This window comes from Diadema setosum, chromosome 20 (genome assembly GCF_964275005.1).
Source record: "Diadema setosum chromosome 20, eeDiaSeto1, whole genome shotgun sequence".
Lineage (NCBI taxonomy): Eukaryota > Metazoa > Echinodermata > Echinoidea > Diadematoida > Diadematidae > Diadema > Diadema setosum.
This window is the reverse complement of record NC_092704.1, coordinates 27,135,894-27,156,347: the sequence shown is the minus strand read 5'-3', so window position 1 is coordinate 27,156,347 and position 20,454 is coordinate 27,135,894. Positions and strand designations below refer to the sequence as shown.

At 36.2% G+C, this 20,454-nt stretch overlaps 1 protein-coding gene across 1 annotated transcript in view; it reads left to right on the top strand.

Moving 5' to 3' along the window:
• The window catches only part of LOC140243552 (formin-like protein 2), a 200,773-nt gene extending 189,228 nt beyond the window's left edge, over positions 1-11,545 (top strand). The window contains 2 exon segments of the mRNA XM_072323222.1: positions 132-225; positions 11,086-11,545. Coding sequence (XP_072179323.1) covers positions 132-225; positions 11,086-11,186 — 195 coding nt within the window. The 3' untranslated portion in view covers positions 11,187-11,545.
• Positions 11,546-20,454: the final 8,909 nt, after the last annotated feature.

The window sequence follows — 20,454 nt, the reverse complement described above, 5'->3', positions numbered from 1 at the left end:
CTGAATGTGTACGCTATCTTTCCTCAGCTGCGCTTCGGAAAGATAGCTACATCCAGATCGCCTCAGAAGTGATAGTTTGTCCCATCACCTTCACCAACGTTGATTATTTGCTTACTATTTATCCCCTCTAGGCTGCAGTCGTAGCTGAGCTTGAAAGCCGGTACATGAACAAGGAGAAAGGACCAAAGGAAGTCTCGGACGGCGCCATCGAAAACATCATCTCAGGTAGGTGCCGGTTTCGAACCCGAGGTCGTGAATGCTCGCATGCCCTGCTTTAATGTTCATGTACTAACTAAAGAGGGAGCTCTTACTGATATTATAGACTGTGGTATTACAACGGTCAGTGATGGTATACTGTGTGTAACATATGCTTACTCACTGAACATATGAATACGAATATATATGAATTTAAACTTATGGATAAAGTATTCATACATATGTATTCACAGTTGTGTATTGTATCTCCTTTTATACATATTATCAATTAACCAACCATTGTGGTGATTTCCAAGAAAAGAATATGATATATCATATTTATATTCTATTCCCCCATTTATGATATAATCAAGAGCCACTAATATATATATATATTTTTTTTTTTTGTGGAAAGATATGGAAGTTCAGCTATCTTTGCTGTTACAAGTTGTACCTCCTTCACTTGGTTTCCTGCATGTACACTTTTAGCATTGATTTAAAGCAGCTGAAAGTGGCCTTTACAAACTGACGACAACACACCTCAACATTTTAACATGAAGGGTTTTTCCCCTGCACCTACTAAATGTGTGAAATGCATGTAAAAATAAATGATGTCAAAAGCCTGTGGGAATTATGAGGCTAGCATGATATTGTTTTTTTCTTCTTTTGCACAAGTATGTTCAAATGACAAGAAATGAAGAATAGAGAAAGCTCTTGAAAAGAAAGAAAAGCATTAAAGGGGAATGAAACCCAAATGTGTGGATCCGGTGAATGCAGAAATATTAGCAGAATACATCAGTGAAGTTTGAGGAAAATCAGACAATCTAAAAGTTATAGATCTTTAATCCATTCAGTCTCACTTCACAATTAATATATTTGGGTTTCAGTTCCCTTTAATTTTAATCAAAATGCGGTATTAATGACATAATCAGTAAGAACTCCCAGATATTTTTATTATCAAGAACTCTTCTGCATTTTGCTATCTTTATAACACAATGGGAATTTACTGTGGAACAGTGCAGGTAGCTCCAATGATTTCTGTTGCATAAGACCAAGCAAAATGGAATGAAATATCATTTTGTTGAGAAAATTGTTGGTTGGAATAGACGTGTAATGTATATTGAAAATGCATTTTTTATAAGTTCCCTTATCATTGAATATCAGGCAGTGTCCTTGATAAAATATAAATGTTATCTTTTGTTTAGTTTCTTTTTTTTTTTTTGTTTCTTGTCTACAAAATCTTTCCTGTCTTTTCTTTACCTAAAAATAGCTGGTTTCAATTTGATGGCAGTTGTCACTCCCAGTGGGGAAAGGTTGATATAAATACATTATTTCGATCATTTTGGGGGCGTATTTTGTTTTTGCCTTCATTGCTCTCCATCGCCATCATGGGGGCGGGGACTTTATCTTAACTTTTGGGTTCATTTTTGTTTTCAGCGGTTAGCAAAGTTCTGCAAAGTCATTACCAGTGAAACTATGAAGAAATCAGGGAATTAACAATACCTTTTTTTAAATTTATTTATTGTATATATGTGTGTGTATGTGTGTGTGTGTGTGTATGTTTTTCTGTTTGCAATGAATTAATTTTACATTATCTTGTGCATTGGTGATCAAAGGAATTAATAGAGGGTTTTGCCAGTTCATTCCATTTTTCTTGTGCTGGTGCGCGCACACACGCACACACACACCGCAAACAGACCCCCCAAAAATCAAATTTTGCAGCAAATAGATTTGATGTTTGGCATTTAAGTTTATATCAGGACAAGCATGCTTCATTTCCTTTTTGTTTTTGAAGGCTTGAAAAATTGGAAAAGGGAAACTCATTGCAAATTTAGTTAAGGGCGTTTATTTTATGATCATCATTAGAAGGAGTACATTGAAACAAAAAAAAAGTTTTCTGCATTAACAGCTGATATCTTGTAGCTCATCAAATAAGCATCAATTAAGATAATATTTTGTGTTGGTAGATTCCATTCAGGTCTTCAGGTGTCTTATATTCTTTCCTCTTCATTTTTTTGAGGGGTGGGGAAGGGTGCTAGCAAGGAAATTCTTGTATAATTCATGCCAATGTTGGCATATCAGTAAACTGTGTGGTAATGAAAGCTGTCAGATGAGAATTGTTTCATCTGGATGTACGAATTGTATCTGTTATTATTTTGTTTTGTTTTTTATTTGCGTTTGTTTACAAGAGATAACTTTTCTAGCAAGTATTTTGATGTGATTGTATGATTTCATATACACAGTAGATGCAGGATAAATAAGAAATGCAGTTTATTTGCTCTTTAACTCATTGCCGTCGGGATCTGGACGAATGGGCAAGCAACAGGTCTCAAAAATATGATTAAAATCCAATCCCTGCCATGTATATATTTACAATGTACCTCTGTTTTCCTTGGCCGTATAGCCTGCAATAAAAATTCGCATTTAGAGTCCTTGTAGAATGGACCAGCGCTGTATAGTACAATGTATTTCCCTGAATGTCCCGCCGAAATAAATGTACAAATTATCTAGTCGTCTAGAGGGCACCTGTGCTCAATGTTTAGATTAGTATTAAGGTATGAAATGCCCCACCCCCTCCCAACCAGCCCCCCACAACATTTTTTCAGAGAGATTATGATAAAGTGTATCCATTATAGTAAGTGTTTTTACATGTTGCATCTTATTCTGGTTGAATACAGTGATGCTTTGTAGAACAGTACAGTCATGTTTTCAGCAGTTTTTAGTGAATGCGAGGAATGAATAATAGGGATTTAAATGATGTATCGTAAATGAAATGCATGTATGCATGCAGAAACTGCATTTTGATATAATTATCAAAGGTATTCAGTGTGATTTCATTGGAATCAATACAAGCCAGAAAGATAACTACAAGCACACACACACTCACAAACACACACACACAAAGAAAGAAAATACATGAATGAGCGAAGTAATGCATGCAGTGATGTTTAAACTCAGTTACTTGGTAGTACACTGTAAGAATAGCTGATTATTAGATAGTGCCTTTCCACTATTCTGCATTACAACATACTCCCTACAAATACAAAATGTAGGATTTTCTCTGTGTGTAGCATTCTCTTTTCAATATAGATGATTGCTTTATTAACATCTGCAGATAAATGAGACAGATGTACCAAGAATATGGCTGTTTTGTCCCAATCATCCAAAGCATATGCCTGCATGTATTAAATACAATACTGCATGATATTCGTTTTGCCTTGTTACCATACACAATCTGTCAAGAACAGGAGAAAAGATCTCAGTTTATATCAGAATTTCTTTCATAATATAGATTTTTGTGTGTATACATGCATGTTTTCATTCATGTGCAAATGCAGGCAACTTCAGATAATCATATTTCATTGCATGTGTTTCAAAATTTAATTCTGCCAAAAGGGGGCATGAAGGGATTTATACTTCTTTAGGGTAGTCTTTTTGATGTACAGTGAATATTTTCAAAATTTTATTTGATCTTCTACAAACAGAGAACTGGGTATTGGTTTTATTGTACATGTAGTCTCCTTTGTTCTGTTGATTTATAATTTTTTTTAATGGGTCAAAAATAAATATTTTACAAGTTTTCTTGGTGCTCCATAATGGTCTATTCATAATCCCTGACTTCTGAAACATTTGAACTATTCTGTCAAATATTGATATGTTAATGTTTCATCTATAAGAAAAAGAAATACACTGTGTCAAAACTTTATCAACATTTTATATTGAAGTTGTGGGGTTCTGGTTGATGTACATATTATCTCTGCATTTCATTACTGCCCCAAACTGCCTATTTTGGATGCATGAACATGCAAACATGTGTGATTACATAACTCTGCTAATCCAGTTCATGGAAATTTCCGTATAATTGGTATTTAAAGGGCAAAAACTCCACTATCATCGGTAATTTCAATTACCTGTTCATGTTGATGGCATGTCGCACATTACAATGAATCATTTTGAGGCTTCAAACTTTGAAAAGTTTTTGCTTTGATTTCTTTGGATATGGATACAAACACCATGTGCAACGTGCAATCTTGCAAAGTATGGTCACATGACCCATGACATTTCTCAACGATTTGCATAGTCTACAATTTTAGGCGCACAACCAGATCCAGATCCTCCTCGCAAGTTTCCTCGGGCCGTTAACTCAAACGAGAGGCTTGGGAAGAGAAACTTAATCATTTGCGAAGACAATCACATGCCCGCACTAAGTAAAGATTTTGAGATTCCATTGCTGTGATGCTTTAATAAAATGTAGGACTGAAATTTATGTTCGTTTGTTTTTTTAGTCAAGTTCTTTGCAGTATTTGGAAGTGAGAGAGGTCCAAATTGTTGCCGTGGTTCATACACAGTCCCCTGCATCACTGCTGATAGTGCAATTTTGCCCTTTGAAATTGCTGTCGGATGAGTTTGATGTTAACCTGTCTGTATTTATTTTGGGCTAACCGTTTTGCATGTCTTATTTATTTTGTTTTGTTTTTCTGTTCGTGGTAACCTGCGCCCGCCCTGTTTTCACCTCCTTTTTTTGATTCTGAATTTTGATATCCCGCTTGCTCTATTGATCAGCTTTAAGACAAGCTCGGTAAGCTATTTTACTACAGTAATCACTTTTCAATTGAACATAACAAATAGTATACGCTAATCCATGCCCTAATTTTCATTTTCACTCTTCACCTCACAAGCATACGGTGTAATAATTTCATTTGTGCTACTTGTAGGTATTAAAAGGACCAGTAGTAAAAGGCAGCATTGTCAATATCTACAATCATGTGTATTTCACATCTTGAGACATTAGAAATTAGATGGCCACAATTTTGAATCCATCAGAATCTTTCTCACTCTGTCTTTATGCATCATGATCATACTTTGTGAAAATCTTTCCTTGATTCTGCAGTTTTTGTCAACCTCTATATTTCTATGATCAATATTTCTTTTCGTAAACCTTTGTCTTCTCTGTAGAAATGTCGTATATATTAAACCTAACTATGCTTTACATAAAAGTGTCAATGTGCTTGCTGTGCTGCACTTGCCATTTTTTCTCACTCTTTTTTTTTAAAAACAAAAATGTTGCCACGCAGGGCAAACCATTACATGACAGGCCAGCCATGATATAAGAAAAAATAGAAATTACGGGAGCAAGTTGTAAACATCATATTTTGCTATAAACTCCTCCCCCCCCCCCCAAAAAAAAAGGAAGGAAAATAAAAGAACAAGAAGAAGAAGTTGTAAACATCATATTTTTCATAGAATCCTCCCTTAAATAAATAAATGAATAAATAAATATCTGAATGAATGAATGAATGAATGAATGAATGAATGAATTGATTGATTGATTGATTGACTAATTAATTAATTGATAGATAGAAAGATAGATAAATAAATAGATAAAAATAAATAGATTCATAAAAAGAAAGGAAAAAAGAACAAAAGAAGGAAGACGAAAATGTCAGATAGTGACAAATAACAACTGATAGTGGGCTGTTTATTTTGTTACTCTGCAATAATTCAAGAAGATTTTGACAAAATGACAAGTGATATTCAGGAGTAAGTAGATACACCATCCAGCAGTACAAGCTTGTAAAAATGCCAGTCATGTTGTAGCTCACATTTCATCTCTAAATGCTTTTGCAGGATGGCAATACCAAGTATCAAACAGAATTTTGTCCTTGTGATGGATTATATAGTGTGATATGAAATTGAGCAAGTGAGATGAAAGGTCAACTCCTTCCATTGTAGCAAGTTGTCCCCATAAAGCTGTAAAAAGAAACAGAAATTATTTGATATGAAAGAAATATCAGACAATAATGCCATTATTTGTGCGGTGTCTTATTGTTACTTCTAACAAGAACTTGTAAAATTGATATTCTTTGAGCTTCTCAAAACGATATGAAGGGTTAACAAGGCAATATTTATGGGAGTTCAAGGCTATGCGAACGTCTAAATCAATATAGGTTGCACTGTACTATTTTGTGCAACCTCTATTGTTCTCCCTTTTCTTTTCTCCTGCCAGAGCAAGTGGGATTTTTTCCCCCCACCAGTACTGATGGATGATGATAGATTAGTTTGGAAACATTCTGACTTGTGGGCTTAAGCAGTCGAGGGAGGTGAAATTTGACATTCGATGAAGTCTGACTTGGCACAAAATCCCACCTCTAGACATTTCATTTTCAATTGACATTAAAGTCTGAAACATTTTTTTTCTTCCCCCAAGAAGATTTTTTCAGATTAGAGCAACCACCCTTGAACTTCGTGGTTGTGTCTGAACAAAATAATTCCATAATCTCTCTGTCTAAAGAATGTTCTCATGGCAAAGACTTAATGCCGTTTGTGGAACTGAAAACTGGGACCACGTCATCCCCCCCACAGATTTTATTTTATTCATTCATTTTTCTTTTAACAAAATGTATCTTTCACGGCAGCAAACCCCTTAACGCAGGGGTCGCCGCGGTCACGAACGCCTGCGGAAGTCGCAATTCCGCACCGCCGATGCTTTCAAATCCCACGTTGGCAGTGTAGTCTGGCTGACAGAAACGGAGGATTTAAACCTCCATCAAGCGAGTGTTGCATTCTTCAAGCCTGTCATTAAACAACATTCAAAGAACTAGCCATTTTTTTTTTTGTCTTGTGCTCTAAACATCTTTAAAAATTCACTGATATTACAGCAGTTACATTGGGCAGAGGCCTACTAATTTACAAGTCTCATATTTGCCACAAATGTTTTTTCTTTTCTTTCATGGCACCACACTATATTGCTGTTCCTCCAATGTTTATTGAAATGAAAAACAAAATTCCATACTTTCATGAGCATTTGGTGTCATCATTAATCCTGAGTCTCTTTTAATGAAATTTTGAGTGCAAACACTCAGTTTTATCAAGAAATTATAGCAGTTTGTCAAGCTGAAATCAACCATTCTTGAAATGTTTACCAGCACTTTCAAGAGCGATTTATTAAGCAAGCAAACTGAAGTTAAATGATCGCTCTACTCACTGCTTTCCAAATATTCTAAAGGTTGAAAAACGTACTGGAGCTCTCCACTTATGTTTGATTTTATTGAAATTCAAAGCAAATAATTGAAATAAACTGCAATCAGTTTCAATCCTATTACCTGCAAGATTTCAAGATTGTCATAGACTTTTGGCAGACCCCTCCCTGTACCCATTTGGAATGACTTAACCCTAACTGGGCCGGGCTATTTAGGTAGTTGAAATTGTACACAAATTCATGTTTTTGAGCAATTTTTGGTCTGACATGCACATACATATTTATGCGCAACTTCTCGGCCGTCGACCGCGCGATCGCGACGAAAATTGGCACACACATTGCCTATGACGTAATCTAAAGTACCATGAAGTTAATTTTTTTTGAAATTATTGTTTATGCTAAATTATGCTAATTTATGCATAATGATGCATGAAATCAGACAATTTGGTATAAATCACTAAATAAAGCTCAAAACAGGCGCATTTTTTGTGTAAATATTCTTTTTAGTGTCCTTAGCAAATATAAGAGAAAAAAATTGTGCAATCAGAAAAAAATTTCCTAAGTATTTTACTGTTTTTTTAATTTCTTATGTGTTTCCTTGTTTTTTCGACTATATATTTTTCATTGTTTTTTTTTTCTTGTTCCGAACAAGAAAATATGTTGTTAATTGATTTTAATCAATAAAAACTCCAGATAATCATGCTTTTATGAAATTTGCCTGAAAACACAGTTTGCGTTGAAATTGTACACGAATTCACGTTTTTGAGCAATTTTTGGTCTGACATGCACATACATATTTATGCGCAACTTCGGAACCGCGCCCCTGGGCATCGCAAATTTGGTGTCAAAAGATGCGGGAGACTCGAAAGAAAAAAGTCATGAAACATCGCGGCGATAGCTTTTCACGTTAGCGATACATTGCACGAAACGTTGAGGGGGGGGGGGCCTCGGAGGCCCCCTCGGCCTAGTTAGGGTTTACATGCATTTCCATGTTTCCTGTTGATATCTTCAGCAATGAGATGTAATGTAGGCCTATTAATTTCAAAATGTAGTATATTTTTCTTCCCTTTGCTCCACAACAACCCTGGCTTCTGCTTTCCTTGACCCTGGAAGATCTAGAATGCAGATCTGCCAAGTCTCCCTGATTCTGCAGCAGTTTCCCTGAAAATGTCAAAATCTGTTTGTATCTGAATAAGAGATATTTAAAATCTCCCTGATTTTGGAATTATTTTCGCCCATTGAAATGCATGTAACACACTGATATCTCCCTGATTGCTGTGTGGAATCTGCCTGATTTGGATGTGGGAATGTTGGCAGACCTGAGAATGAGCAGAATTTCATTTAGAACACCCTCATGCTCCGTAATCACAAGCCTCAAAAGATAAACATCATTCTCCAATTAGCAGTGTGAAGCAACTTTAGGTTCCCCGAAGCATTTACCTTCAAATATTCCAAACGCTTCATGCCACTCATGCCGTAATGAAATATGCCCTCCCCCCCCCCTTACTCTCTCCATAACTCCTCCCCCCTCTCCCCACCTTCCAATACACAACCACAATTACATACACACACCTTAGAACAAACAAACAAACAAACAAACAAACAAACAAACAAACCACACACACACACACACACACACACACACCTTCAAACTGAGAAGGTATACAATCAGCTACCAGCTCCATGGATACACCACGCTTTTCAGTGGCGGATCCAGAGGGGGGTGCACCGTGCGCCCGCCCCCTCTTTATTTTTGGTTAAAACAAAAGAAATACAAAAAAGGGGAGGGGAGTCTGTGCACCCCCCCCCCTTTAATTTTGCAAAGGCACCTCCTCTTCACGGAATTCCTGGATCCGCCCCTGCTTTTTCATCACTTCATCGTAGTGTGGTCTCATTTCATTTTAATAGACTTATCGGTATTTAGTTTGGTTCATTCCATAGTAGCGAAGGATTCTAGGCTATCAAATAGATTCCACTTTAGATCAAATGCTGGACACCATCGGAATTAACTGAAGCATAAAAGAGAAGTGATTTCTTTTGGGCATACGACCTTGAATGAACAGTGACAGCATACGTCATTTTTTGCTGATGCAGCTAGATGTAGATGGTAGTTTTTGTTTTTGTTTTCATCATGTGCACAGATCTCCCATCATCCTTTTCACGTTCATGGATATAATTTAAGATAAAACTTTTTATCATCAGGGGATGTGGGGTGTTTTAACAATATGTGTGAATCTGAACTTCTATGCTGAGTATTGTCTGTGCAGATTTTCTATGCAGATACCTTCCAAAATATTTCTTCATGTTTTCTTTTTTCAATACTGGAAATCATGTGAGCTTGTTGACAGAAGACATGAACAACAACAACAACAACAGCAAAGTCATCTTGATTGACTTTGTTTGGTTGGGGGAGAGGGAAGCAAATCAGCAAAGACTTTAATCCATTGGTTCAATTATGTGACCTGTTTTTAGAGCAGACCTTTAAGTTACGTACACCGTAGGTAGCCCTGTTTTGTTATGAAGTGCAGTAATCAGTAAAGAAGACTGGCATGGGCCTGAAAACCAGATGTCTGTTTTTAATCTGGCCTCGAATTTACTTTTCCGTGAGAGAACAAATATTTGTCGTTCCGATATCAAAACAGCTGCTCTCTCTCCCCATTTCTCTCTTTCCCCTCTCTCTAGTCTCTGACTGTGATTAATGGATCATTACTCTGGTCAATATTTCTGTCGAGATTTTGTAGAGTGCCCATGGTGTAGTGCTCTAACAGGCTCCCTGTACCGTATGTCCCCCCAAAATTACAACGGTACCCTCCGCAACGATAACTTCAAAAATAGTGAATCAATCCAAACGCAATTTCAGCGTATGAAACTATAACTCATTGGCCACATCTTACAGAAAACCCCATTCGATTTGCTTCAGTGGTCAAAGAGAAATGAGGAATTTTGTAGAGCATGTCAGGAATCTCTTCCCTCCAAGTTCTGTCTGTTGTGTTCACACATTAGTATGCAGTTCCAAGAGCATCCCGGTGCTAAACTTGGAAGAATCAGACTCATGACATACTTTACAATAATCCACATTTCTCTGTGACCACTAAACTAAACTGAATGGGGTTTTCTGCAAAATATAGCTAAGATGTTATATTTCTAAGACCCTGAAGTAGCATTTGGACAGTTAAATCATATTGGGTGTTATCAATGCAAAAATCCGATTGTAATTTTTTTGGGGGACATACTGTAGAGTGCCTGTGGCATAGTGCTCTAACAGGCTCCCTGTATGCTAGTGGCTGAATGCAGCTTGCCCGTATATCTCGGCCTCAAGCCTCGCCCTCTCTGGGGCCAATTGATCGTTAAATCGCTCCTCTACCAGTTCTCTTGTTCTCTCTCTCTTTCTCACTCTCTCTCGCTCTTTAGAGCAAAGATGCATTTTATACTTCTCCTTCTGATTACCTGATTAGATACCAAAGAGCTGAAACCAATGATGAAAGTTCATTTAAGAATTTTGATTTGCATGTTAAGTTGACTATGAATATACACAATATGAAAGAGAACAAATATATATATATATATATATATATAATCATCTCTTTATATCATAGTTATACATACTATGTAGTATAAAATTAACACATATGTACAGGTATAGTTGGTTTATGTATTAAAGTGTGTTTATTTTTGTTCAAAAAAATCAAACGAGATAATTTGCACATTTTGGGGGTTTTTTTTGATAGGGGGTGGGTGGGCTGAAACATACTGTGAATATGATTAATTACAGCAAAACAGAAAGGGTAACTTTTGGTGCAGAGTTACATTAACAGTTGCAGTTGTTTGACTGTTGGATTCTTTGAATTTTATTCCTCTTTTGTGTATCTCATCTTCTCATCTCTATTGTTGTGTTTCCTTCCATTCGGCAGATCTGAAAAACGAGCCATACCGTCGTGCCGATGGCATACGGCGCAGTCTCCGGCGTAGACAGGTGGAGCGGCCGACAATCCTTGACGAGATGGTCATCTAAGGCTGGACCGAGGGCTGGACAATTAGATAGAAACCCACGGAAAGGTTGCTCTGTGAGATTCAACATCAGGATTACAGTGACAATGGACTGTTTTTCCTCTTCATTTTCTTATGCACACACAGACTTGAAGACATTTTGTGAAATCACGTCCGATCATGGAGTTCACTTTCCATTCCCCGAGAGTACTTGGAAGATGGCAGCAATCTTGATTTGAAGGTTGTGAAATGCAATGTATCAGGTGCAGAAACCAATTTGATTCGGACGAGTTGGGAAAAGAAAACACAAAAATGAAGGAATACGACACAGTGAAATGAAATATTTGTGCTCCGGATAAATGTTTGTACAACATGCTAAAATACACTGTGGGTCCAGGGTCATATACTGTATATGTATTTGACCGAGTGTTAGAATTGATTGTATTTATTTCTTTTTTTTTCAATTGCGACGTATTAATCAGTTGATATCTATGAATTTAATGATGATATTAATTTTGCAATAGATTACAACTCCTTTAAATTCAAGGCCCACTGCTTTGTGTAATTCATAATGGTCATACAGTCGTGATAAGCTTTTCTTCCATACTGTAATTATTCTTTTACCTTCGTCCTCTTGGAAAATAATGGGAGAGAGAAATTACAAGGTAGGCATACACTGAAGTAAAGTGAATGGACATTTGGTAATAATGAGCGCATTCTGTCACACAAGTTTGCATTGGACCGTTTATGTCTGGCCTGCTTGGTGGTGATGCGTTTATCATCAGTACTGCCTAGGATATGAGTGGACCTATGTGGCAGACGTTTTATGAACAAGTCCAAAGAGCTTCAGTTCTTGCTCCTCTCTGTAAAGATGTTCGATTTCTAGTGTCCTTGTTTCAAAGTTCTGCGTCATCGTACGTCGTCGTCGTCATCGCACACAAAATCTTGTCTGTAGTTCTCTCCTTCCGTTGCGAGTTTTAGAAAGAAACCATCTGTAGTGTCGCGAGCTCTTTTTGAGTCAGAGAAAGTGGAGACTGTTTGCTTCCTTTCTGTACAAAAATCTCGTCACTGACGTCAGATGAGGATATGGGGGTGATAGATGGAGTATCCATGTACGGTGTAGGTGTGTGGGTAGGATGTGAAACAGGTGATTATGAGCATTTCCGTTCAAATATAGATGTGGGCGTAATAAGTGTGGATTAAATTCACATGGACACGAATGTAACAGTAATCTATGATTGGACCAGAACTGTAATAATGCAGTTGCAATGTAAATGGCAGTTGCAGCTATGCACATTTTGAATGCTAGTTAGTCCTTTGTACTAAAATTTGTGTAAGGGTCTGTTTGTTGTTGCATTGCTTGTGTTCAAAGACTTTGAATGCACATGCACCATAATGAGAATGGAGGTACAAAATCCCCATCTTGTTCTACTTTCTTAAAAGAATCTCTGTAAGATTTGGTCTCACTGGCTTATCTCTGAAATCTTCGTAGTCCCACAAATTCATATCTGTGCAAGGCCTTCTTTTTCTGCTCTGTTCTCTTGCACTTCATTTTCATCTCGTTTAGCATGTGTGCAAAGCATTACCTGAGGGGCAAAAATGTTACCTTGTGTTTGCTACTGGCTGAAGCTTGTTATTCTGTAGGGAAGGCCATCATTTTGGGCCACTTTGCAACGCGAGGATGTTGAATTAAATTCTCCCAATCAAGAAATAACTTTGCTAGTGGATTTAATCATAGGATCGCTCTCTCTTCCAATAAAACCATATATCTGCCAAAATTATACTCTTGCTTGTACAAAAAAATGACCATGTATTGTGTTTTACCCCTGGTGCTGGGAACACAACAGTGTGTACTGTGCGAGTGTCAGACTGCTGAAGAGTGGAGTATGGTCCTTTTTTTTTTTTAGCACCTTATCATCTGCATGAAGCTCTTCAGTCTCAGGCAGCACAGGTTGGAAAGAGAAAGTGCACCAGTCTCGGTCTGTCTGTCCGTCTGTCTGCCTGTCTGTCCACCTGTTTCTTCCTCCGTCTCTCTCTTGTGGGCCAACATGTGGGAGAAATTTTGTATTTCCTTACTGCTCCCACTCCACTGGGGAATTTTGGGACATCTTGTAGACTGTCCTGCACAGTTGTTAATGATAAGAGCTTTTGGCTTGTCTGTCTGTTTGTTTGTTTGTGTATTTTCCAACAAGCAGCAACATTTTTATAATACTGAAAGGCATTCCTGAAATCATTTGGATCAATTTTTTTATACATGGCCATTTATGTGTGAAATAGATAAAAGTCTTTTAGGACCCCTTACTGGCCACCATGCATGTTTGTGAAAGCATTTTGGTGTACCAAACATTTGATAGTCAATATGCCTTCTTTGATAGGATTAATTTGTACGGAAAAAAAAAATGAGTGAACTTAAGGATGTGGGATGTTTCGCTTTTATAAACACAAAGAAAGAATATGTGCATTCCATTTTTTTTTATTTTTATCATGCACAACTCTGATAAAGTGCCATAAAGTTGTTGGTTTTCTTTATTTACCAATTTCCTGAGATTCAGGGATCACCGTATGTAGAGGGTATGCCACTTCCAGTGTGCATCTCCTTGTTTTACAAGGACACTGAATATTTTCACTTAAATGATAGCTGTCTTTGTATGATTTCTTTCACTCCTAGATGAGCAAACTCCGCAAAGGGACACTGAAGAAACTTATGGTGAAGGAAATGACATGATTAATGTGATTATATTCATAGACAATAGCTTTTTTTAATTCTTTTTTTTTTGTTGTTAGAGATTTCAGGTGTTTATTTTTACACCTTCAACCACGCAGATTTTCCTTGTCACTGCTTCCATGAAAAACATTGACAAAACTTTGATATAGAACAAAGATATTATGAATTGCATTTAAATAAAGTAAAAAAAAAAGTTGTATATAGATAGGAATACAAGAACTGAGATATTTTATATTTATATTTACATTGTGTATTGATGAAATATGAGGGGGTTTTGGATGGAAGTTGTTATATTTGTGATATTTTATACAGTCTATTATTATACAGTGAGAAACGGAACATCTTGCTTGAAGCTCTGGGTTTCTTTTGAACTGTTTGGACGCTTGACATATTTCTTGTCTCATGTTTTCCTGGGGCAATATCTTGATTAGTTTTTTGAATATTGGAATATTGACATGTATGCTTCCTTGTGGGTTAGTTTTTATTTGACAATCTTCTGTTTATAGAGTATGATGTATTTTAACAAATAAGACAATTGACTTCTCTCTTTACTAGGGATTGTTTTAATAGCTTATTTACTTTCTTCTGATTTGTTGTTTATTTATCATTGATGAATCGTTGTGGCGTTTATGTTGATTTTTTTTTTTGTACCTCATCACATATTTTGCCAAGACAATATTCAATTGCAAAGAGATGTATATGCACATAATGCCGTAAAACAACTGCGCACACAGCAGGGAGACCTTATGAAATGAATTGATTGTATCTTTAACAAGTAGAAACATATCAAAGAAAAAAGCTCTGCTCTTATGTTACTCATTGCGGCCATGACAATAAATTCCATGACATATGCAATTTTGCTGTGCTAGGTTTATTATGTTTTTAGTTTATTCATTCATGATGTAGAGCATTAAATGGGTTAGCTGTAAAAAGCAACTCCTCCAGTTTGAAGACCTACACATTTACTACTATTGCAAGTTGTCATTTTTGTGACAAATATTTTGCCAAAAAGGAAAAATTTTGAGGCTGTACTTAAAAAGAGTAACACTGTTTGTAAGCCTTCCTTCTTATTTATATTTTCCTTGTGTCTTGTAATGTCATTTCTTTTCTGTCATTTTCCATAGATATGTCAATTCTTTGCGAGACTTTTTCCTCATCCATTCCACATTTGGTGTAGCGCACTCATTCAGGAATGAAGAGTAAGATGGGTTGCATCTCTATGCCATGTAGAAAACCTTACAAACTTGTATGTGACTCTGATCGTAGATAAATCTTGTTTATCCTCATGCCGTGGCTTTGACACGCAAAGGCTCATGTCTTGCATTACACAGATATTTTTTTTTTGTCCCACAAAGAGATACATGTTGTACCTTTGTGATTTGTTAGTAATCTTGTATGACTGAAGTAATTGGGACACTGTACTAGTAATTGGTAGGGCATTGGTCTGACACCAAAGCAATGCAGTTTTCACCTAACCACTTCTATAGAGAAAGTAGCTCTTGAACGCACCGAGGCTTCCTACACGGATGAAGAGCATTTAATGTTTAATATGTCAATTTTTGATAAGACAAGTTCGTAGAGTCCCCTCCAGGATTTGCTTTGTTTGTTTGTCTGTTTGTTGTTTTTTCTTTAATCATATTTTTATTTCCATGTTGCCCAAATTTGTATGCACTGCAGAATATACTTCTGTGGCATATTTCTGTCACTGTATAGTGTTGGACTACACCCAATCTACATGATTCAGAAGATGTCATCCACATAATACATGTAGATTTAGACATGCATCGAATATAGGCATTTGTTTTTATTTGCTTTTTCACGTCAATACCCCCCCCCCTTTTTTTAAGGGCATGAAATATTCTCCATGTTCCCCATGAATGATTTCCATGTTAACTTTGAAAGAAAAAAAAAGAAAATTTAAAACTCAGGAAAGAAAAGTTTCAAGCAAAAAAAAAAAATTCCCATCCAAAACTCTATCCACTATGTTAACTGCATATCCGAGTTTAGTCTTGATCAATATACATAGTGCTTTTTCTATGAACTTGCTTTTTCTAGGAACTTGATGCCTTTGTACTTATTATGAACAAACAAAAATGGATTTTCTCTTGCCAAGGGCTTGCTGTTTGATTATAAAGCCAGTTTATATAGTGAGTGGGCAAACTAACAAACAATTTTTTAATGGAAAATTACTCTTTTCTTTCATGACCATTCAAGAAGATGTTACAGTTTGTTGGTTCTGGGTGTTATATAATTCAGACATTCAAACCTCCACAACAATGTCAATTGTGTGTGGTAGAAGGTTGTTGGAGTACTATGTGCCGCTATATTCTGCAATGCCACTTGTTCAGTGTGGTTCAGTTATGGCTCATCTAAAATTTTGTAACAAGTCCCACTGTCCACGCGATCTGGGATTTTAACATCGGATCGTGTATTGCCAGTCAATCAGATGTGATTTAATCAAGCCAGTTTTATGGCAGTTTATATAATTATATTAATTTTCAAAGCAAAGCTTTTACTAGGCTTTTGCAAGAAAAGAGACATATATGAAGCCATTCTATATCTTAAACACAAGATTTTGTGAAAGGGAAGGAAACTTTTCAGGGTCTTGGATGATTGGACTGTACGTTTCTTTTTCTCTGTTTTCACCACAAAAAAAAAAAGAGAGAAAATGTGATAGGTTCAGTATTAACAACAGATTTTTACCAAAATTGAGGTGCCTTATCTTCCGAGAATTAAGAACATTACCAGACTCATTAAAGAACATTTCTAGCCAAACAAAGAAAGGTGCTGTGTTTTACCTGCATGAATTATTGCATTTAATTTTGAAAACAGTGCTTTTGAAACCTTTGTCTGTCGAACATGGATGGAGAAAGCACATTTTTTCATCTTATGACTAGCCATTTCTTGTCCCTCTGTTTTCAAATTTTATATCATTGCACTTTCTAGTACGCTTTGATATTATGTGAACAAATTCGCATATAGTGTACATTACCCAGGTACCTGTACTGCATTACGTAAAATTTGCAAATCATTAAATTTTTCTTTGAGACAGCGTGTTACGCTCCACATTATTGCTGATGATTTCTTTGAAGAAATGGTCAAGTGTCTTTGAGTTTTGGAACAAATATACAATTTATTTTTTTTTTCTGCACTTGAAAACTACATTGATAATCTAAGCCTAATGACAATTTAATGCTTTGAAGCTTCTGAAAAGATGCGGTATGTGTGCACTTCGAAAAATTTCCCCACAAACTAACAGTGTCACGTGGTATTATGTACATTACCGGTTTAAATATCGGGTTTTATAGATCAGCGTACATTAATTGCAACTATGCCTCTTCATCTTTTTTTGTTGTTGATAGAAATGTGATGAGATAATCAGCAGAATGGTTTGTTTGGTACTAATTCCATTCCTTTCTTGCCTTCTTGTAGCACGCAATCTTTAATATGCGCCAGACAAAAATTGAAATTCACTTATTTCCTCCTTGTTCGGTTCTTTGTTACGTTTTTGTTTGTATTCTGTTGTAATGTACTTAACTGTCAGATGTTATCCTAATAAGCCCAAGTGATGTAGGGTTTTTGTTTATTCTGTGTATTTTTATTTATTCATTTTATTTATTGTTTAGATGCAGATATGGACACGGTGTTTAGAACGTGGTTAATGAGCAAGGGTAAGAACATAATTAGTTTCAGGGGAATCCGTGTAGCGGAAATTTCACTGTAGATTTCACATCGGTTTGGGCTCACATCCTTAACTTAATACAACGTGTCACGTGCACTCTGTATAAAGTACGTGCATCATCCGGGCAGTTTGTGTTTCTCGCGGTGTCAAACTGTATACATGTACGAGTTTTCGTCTGCATGTGGTAAAGGCTCTTGAGAAAACATAATTGAACGATCTTGAGATTACAAAAGGCTTGTGCCAAGACGTTCATTTTCACCACTGTTATTTTTTCCATTATGTCTGTATATACAATACAAATAAAACAGAAATAATGAGAAAAAACAATGTACGATTAGCCATTGTCATTTCATACACTTCTTAGACCAAGTATGCCAGCTCTTGTATTTGTTGTTTTTGTCTGTGCTGTTTGAATGAATGTTATTGCACCGCATAAGAGGATAAATTTCGTCTGTGCAAGTCATCCAAAAAGGGTTTTAAGAAATCCAATAGTTTCGGTCTTTGCTATTGATAAAAACGATGAACATCAATCACTAGAATTGTACAAAATTTGATGTGCAATTACAACAATATTCACGCAAGTTAATAATGTTTTGTACTGGAGTTCATGTGTATGGTTTAGATAAATTGTATTTGATAGCAATGCATCGAAATCTGCTTAATATTGTTTGCATAAATTTCTGTACTTGTTTGTTTTATGATACAGCATTAAAACCAGCAAAGTGGATGTGAAGTTTATTTCATAAAGGATTAGAACAATTTGCTCTGTATGCAGTTAAAGGGATGGTATGGTATTGGTGGAGATGAGGATTGAGCTTTTACCTTTTTGCGAGATAAAGAAACCACTCATGAAGTGTTACAGAGCAGAGAATTACCATTCTAAGAGGAATTCAAAGTTAATTTGATGAAACTGGTTTTGAAATGGCTGAGATTGGCCTATCCAAAAACAAAGTAAAACAAAGCGATCCTTATAAAAGGTGGGTCCCACCTTCTGTGCGAAGAAAAGCAAAATTTACCCTTTTTTATCTATTGTGGTTCTGAAGTTGTTGATTTTTTTTTTGTTCAATAGATGACCAAAGAAAAATAGAATTTCCCTTTTTGCCCTTGACGGTATGAATCAGGACTTCTATCTCTAACTTATTCACACTATTAGATTAACAAATGACAGAAGGTACTTATCTATTCATTGTTATTTTTAAAATTTCCTTTCTTTTCCCCTTTTTGTGGGGTTTCCTTCAATCACCATAATAGTCCAGGCTAGGCTCCATAGAAAGTGCACCTAACCTTGTTTTTTGATATATACAATGTTTTTTGATGATTTCTTGTCAATTCGAGGGTGCTGATTCCAAATCCGAATGATGCCACTCGCGTAACCTTGAGCATTTTGGGCAAAACGCAAAAATCCAAAATGGCCGCCAGATATGCTAATTTGGCCATGGTAATCCCAGTTATGTCAATTTTATGACAAATTATTCCATCAAAGTTTTTTAAATTTTTGTTCCTTGAGTAATTCTACTTGCACATGCAAGAAATTTTTAATTTGAAGAGGTACATTTAGTATTTTAAGCTTATTTCCAATTCAAAATGGCCGCCACTCCTATACTCCTATACTATATGAATGGCAAAAATATGCATAGAAATAGAAGACGAATTTTCAGTCACATACCTACGCTTTTATCAAGTTTTGCATGTGCAATGCAAATCTGATGAGTGCCACTAGCAAAACAAGCAAACAAACAAAAAAACAGAAAGTTTATTGTTTTTAGGCTTATTATATTCTTCTTAATACAAAACTTCAAAATGGATGCCACTCATATACCCCTGCACAATATGAAAGGCAGAGCGCGTGAAATAAACAAATTTTCTTTTTTTTTTCTGTCACTCAGGTACACTGTTTAGCAATTTGTGTGCTGATTATAAATCAGAAGGCTGTTACTAACAAAGGCTGTTTTATTTTTTGATGCAAACATCCAAATTTGCTACCTCAATCTGATTTTTTTTTTGGAAAAATCCACCAAAACTTGAATTGACGCCAACATCAAGATCGTTTATCAGGAATTATTAGATATGAACATTTGATACTTACTTGCCTTGAGATGTTCAACATCAAAATATTCATTCTGATTTACTGAATTAAAAGGCTGAATCCTAGATGATGACACAAATGAAATTTCCAATTATTATAACTGTCCTGTTCTACATTATCTAAAAGCGACATTATACAAACTTTTCAGTCCCCTCATCCGAGAAAGAACATGAGGCAGGGGAAAGTGGAAAAAGGGACCACCTCACTTCCTGTTGTCAAATCTCTGAAATGAAAACAATGCCCCAAAGTTTTTAATGTTAACCCAGATGAATTATATATGGTAGATGAACTTTACCACCGTTTTTTTTTTCGGAGTGAATGTGTTTGAGTTCAGGCCTATGATGTCGAGGGAGACTCTGAGATCTGTACAGTGTTGCCTCATTCTGAAAGCAGTGTTATAACAACTTCACACTGCTTGTCTTTAATCTTCAGCATTTGCAGATTCAGGATTGCTCTCGGTAACCAGACCAGCTGTGTTAGGACTCTAAATGATGGCCTCCTAAATGGTGGCTGTAAACTAACTCCACTAGAGGTCTTTTTAACATATATGTGGTGACATTATATTCACTTCACGTAGGAAGTTTGCAGATGATCTTGCCTTTACGTCTCATAGAAAGTCCTTGGATGACATGAGCCGATTACTGACCCATCTCAAGACAATAGTGGAGTACTTCATCTTCTGGAGACTTTGCCCCAACCTTTATTAGATTATCATCACACCCATGCCTTCCATCTTAGTAACCATCTTGCCAACGCTATGTTCAAGGTAGCCCTCTGTGGCAAGCCTTCCAAGCATAGGC